General features: G+C 57.1%; 1 protein-coding gene across 1 annotated transcript in view; it reads right to left on the minus strand.

Annotated features, from left to right (window-relative positions):
* Positions 1–3419, minus strand: part of SLC52A3 (solute carrier family 52 (riboflavin transporter), member 3) — a 13903-nt gene extending 10484 nt beyond the window's left edge. The window contains exons 1-2 of the mRNA XM_015410526.1: positions 3239–3419; positions 1440–2543 (exon numbers count right to left, since the gene is read on the minus strand). Of these exons, the coding sequence (XP_015266012.1) occupies positions 1440–2503 (1064 nt within the window). The 5' untranslated portion in view covers positions 2504–2543; positions 3239–3419. The remainder of the gene's footprint in view (positions 1–1439; positions 2544–3238) is intronic.
* Between the last annotated feature and the right edge of the window lie 473 nt (positions 3420–3892).

Consider the following 3892-nt stretch of genomic DNA (forward strand, 5'->3'; position numbering starts at 1 on the left):
CCACACCCACCTTTCCCTTCTTATTCTGTTTACTCTGTTTGTTGTCAAAACCCTGGGCCTTTTTTGTAGCAGGGACTCCTTTGCATGTTAGGCCACACACCCCTAATGTAGCCAATCCGAATGAGTTTCTGCTGTTGGGTGTGGCCTATTATGCTAATGAGTTGCTGCTGGGCGTGGCCAACTTGGGAGCCAGCCGGAACTCCGTTCCTGTGCGTTCCTGCCCAAAAATAGCCCTGATCGAGACCATCTAAATACATAAAGCACATGGCAGGGGGAAGTACCATCAAGTCGGAGCTGACTTATGGCAACGCCTGGTGAGGTTTTCAAGGCGAGAGGTCGTCAGAGGTGGCTTTGCCATTGCCTGTCTCTGTGAAATGACCCTGTTAGTCCCTGGTGGTCTCCCATCCAAGTACTAACCAGGGCCGACCCTGCTTAGCTTCCGAGATCTGACGAGACTGGGCTGGGCCATCCAGGACAGGGCAGATGAGCAGAGGTGGGTTTGCCCTCACCTGCCTCTGCGTAGCAACCATGGGCTTCCTTGGTTGTCTCCCATCCAAGTTCTAACCAGGGCCGACCCTGCTTAGCTTTCAAGCTCTGACAAGATCGAGCTAGCCTGGCCCATCCAGGACAGGACAGATGAATAAAGGTTGTCTGCCCTTGCCTGCCTCTGCGTAGCCACCCTGGACTTCCTTGGTGGTCTCCCATCCAAGTTCTAACCAGGGCCGGCCCTGCTTAGCTTCTGAAATCTGACGAGGCTGGGCTGGGCCATCCAGGACAGGACAGATGAACAGAAGTGGTTTGCCCTTGCCTGCCTCTGCGTAGCAACCATGGTCTTCCCTGGTGGTCTCCCATCCAAGTTCTAACCAGGGCCGACCCTGCTTAGCTTCCGAGATCTGATGAAACAGAGCCAGTCTGGGCCATCCAGGACAGGACAGATGAACAGAAGTGGTTTGCCCTTGCCTGCCTCTGCATAGCAACCCTGGGCTTCCTTGGTGGTCTCCCATCGAAGTACTAACCAGGGCCGACCCTGCTTAGCTTCCGAGATCTGACGAGATTCGGCTAGCCTGGGCTATCTGGGCTGGGGCAAAAGACAGAGGTGGTTTCCCATTGCCTGCCTCTGCGCAGCCACCCTGGACTTCCTTGGTGGACTCCCATCCAAGTTCTAACCAGGGCCTGCTTAGCTTCCAAGATCTGACGAGGCTGGGCTGGGCTGGGCCATCCAGGACAGGGCAGATGAACAGAAGTGGTGTGCCCTCACCTGCCTCTGCGTAGCAACCCTCGACTTCCTTGGAGGTCTCCCATCCAAGTACTAACCAGGGCCAGCCCTGCTTTATCTCCAAGTTCTTATGAGACAGGGCCAGCCGGGGCCATCCAGGACAGGGAACAGAAGAGACACTCCCAAAGATCATGAAAAATGCCTCATTGGGGAAGGCAGATACCTGCTAGGCAGAAAGGTCGCCATGGTGCACGCAAGCGGATTGGCCACGGAGCTAAGCGTCGCCGCTAGGTGGTAAGCCACGTTACTGTACGGCAAACAGGAGTAGCTTTGCACCGAGGGCAGCACGCCGTTGGTCAGCGCGTTCACCCCGGCGACGAGGAAATAGATGAAGGCGAACTTGGCCCAAGAATAAGTGACCTTCTCCGGATCTGCACCATCCACACCCTTGGCGGAAGTTGCCATTGGTCCATCTGCAGGACAGTTTGCGATGCCCCCTGACTCCGCGGGTCCTCGTCCGTCTGCGGGGATTTTCTGGACCGCGGTGAGGGTGACGTTGCTGGCGCAGAGGCTCTGCATGGAGAGATCCCACGCCTTGGGGAGCCGGTGGAGGAAGAAGAAAGCCACGAGGCAGGAGAACATCATGGCCGAGAGGATGAGGAAGAAGACGAGGCTGGAGAAGTTGGCGGGGGAATGTTGGGTCTTCATATGGGAGTCGACGCCTGCCACAGTCATGTTGCCGAGGGTCGCGTTGGCCGCCGTGTCGTTCTGCGGTATCGTTACGTTGACGCACCTCGAAATCCCTGAGCCCTGGGCCAAAGCAAAGAGGGCAGGGATCAGGCCGCTGAGGCCCTCGCCGACGAAAAAGGTGGGGACGTACCGAGGGTGGAGGCGCATCATGAAGGGCAGAAAGGTGACGGAAGAGGTGCAGTCCACCAGGGACAGGACGAAGGTGAGGACAAAGAACGCCGTGCTGTGCTGGCTCCCGGCCACAGACGTGGTGCGGTCCCACAGGAAGGCCAACAGGAGGCAGGCCACGGTCCCCATGGAGACCAGGGCGCAGATGACGGACACCTCGCTCAGCAGGCGGGGCTTCCATTTGTGCATCAGGGTGACGAAGAGCGGCCCGACGTTGGCTAGCTGGATAAGGATGATCAGGTAGGAGGGGAGGTACCAGCCCTCGGGGAGCTCATTCACCAGCAGGGGGAGCTCTACCCAGACCCCGTTGATGGCCATCCAAGACCCTGTCCCAAAGAGGCAGGCCAGGAAGTGGATGAGCAGCGCCATTGCTCTCGGGTGGACCAATCAGAGCGGAGGAGGCGAGTTCCTGTGAGAGGAGAGAGGGACGGGTTAGGGAAGAGGGAACATGGGTTGCTGGCAGCAGTTCTGGCCAGGCCAGCCATCCGGGGAGACTAGGGTTGCCAAATGGCCAGAATGACAGAGGTCGGTTCCCTGGAGAAAAAGGCAGCGTGGAGGGTGGGGGGGGGAGCGCATCAGGGCTGTGATGTCATGCCGCCCAACCTCCAAAGCAGCCATTTTCTCCTGCGGATCTAGAGTTGCCAACTCTGGGCTGGGAAATTCCTGGAGCTATTACAGTTGATCTTAGGGTTGTCAGGTCCCCCCGGGACACCGGCAGAGGATGAGGGGGTAGGGTTGCCAAATCCAGGTTGGGAAATTCCTGGAGATTTTGGAGGGGTGGAGCCTAGGGAGGACAAGGACCTCAGTGGGGTACGATGCCATAGAGTCCACCCTCCAAAGCATCCCTTTTCTCCAGGGGAACTGACCTCTGCAGGATGGAGATGAGATTCCAGGGGATCCCCAGGTCCCACCTGGAGGCTGGAGTCCCTAGTTTGGAGAACCAAGATCAGTTCCCCTGGAGAAAACAGCTGCTTTGGAGGGTGGACTCTGTCATCATATACCAACGAAGTCCCTCCCTTCCTCAAACCCCACCCTCCCCAGGGTCCAGCGCCCAAAACCTCCCGGTGTTTCCTGACTTAGAGCTGGCGACCCTGGGTTACTCACATCTGGGGGCTACTGAGGTCTTTCTGGGCTTCCCGTTCTATGGTCCTCGAGTGTCTCCTGAAAGTTCGGCTGGGGCGAACCAGAGATGAGGACGAAACGTCGGCTGGGGCGAACCAGAGAGGACTCGGCTCTGAATCTGTACAGTTTCACTTCTGAAAGAAGCGCCGGCTTTTCCCCTGGAGAAAAGCAACACAGTCTTTCATCGCAGGCTCCCTCTGCCGGGAAAAGGATCGCGAGTCAAACGCAGCACGGCCAGAGATGATTTCCATACGCCACCCAAAAAGCACTGCTGCTGGGTTTTTTTAAATTCCTGTTATTCAGGGAAGTGATTTCGAAGTACCCGTAGATTGGCCGGCAGCTCCGCCTTGAAACCGGAGCTGCAGAAGGCCCGGATCTGCCCTTTACACAAGGGTTACTCACGGGGTAAGATACACCCTGCAGAGAGATGCGGGAGTTGTCAAGCCGGTTGGGCTGGATATTTTGACATAGCTGATGTCTGGGGGCCAGTGGCTCAGTATCATAATGCCCCTGTATAAATCGATGGTGCAACCTCATTTGGAGTACTGTGTGCAATTCTGGCCACCGGACCTCTGAAAGGATATTATAGCACTGGGGAAAGTGCAGAAAAGGGCAACTAGAACGATAAAAGGGTTG

This window comes from Gekko japonicus, unplaced genomic scaffold (genome assembly GCF_001447785.1).
Source record: "Gekko japonicus isolate JY-2015 unplaced genomic scaffold, Gekko_japonicus_V1.1 scaffold2621, whole genome shotgun sequence".
Taxonomy (NCBI): domain Eukaryota; kingdom Metazoa; phylum Chordata; class Lepidosauria; order Squamata; family Gekkonidae; genus Gekko; species Gekko japonicus.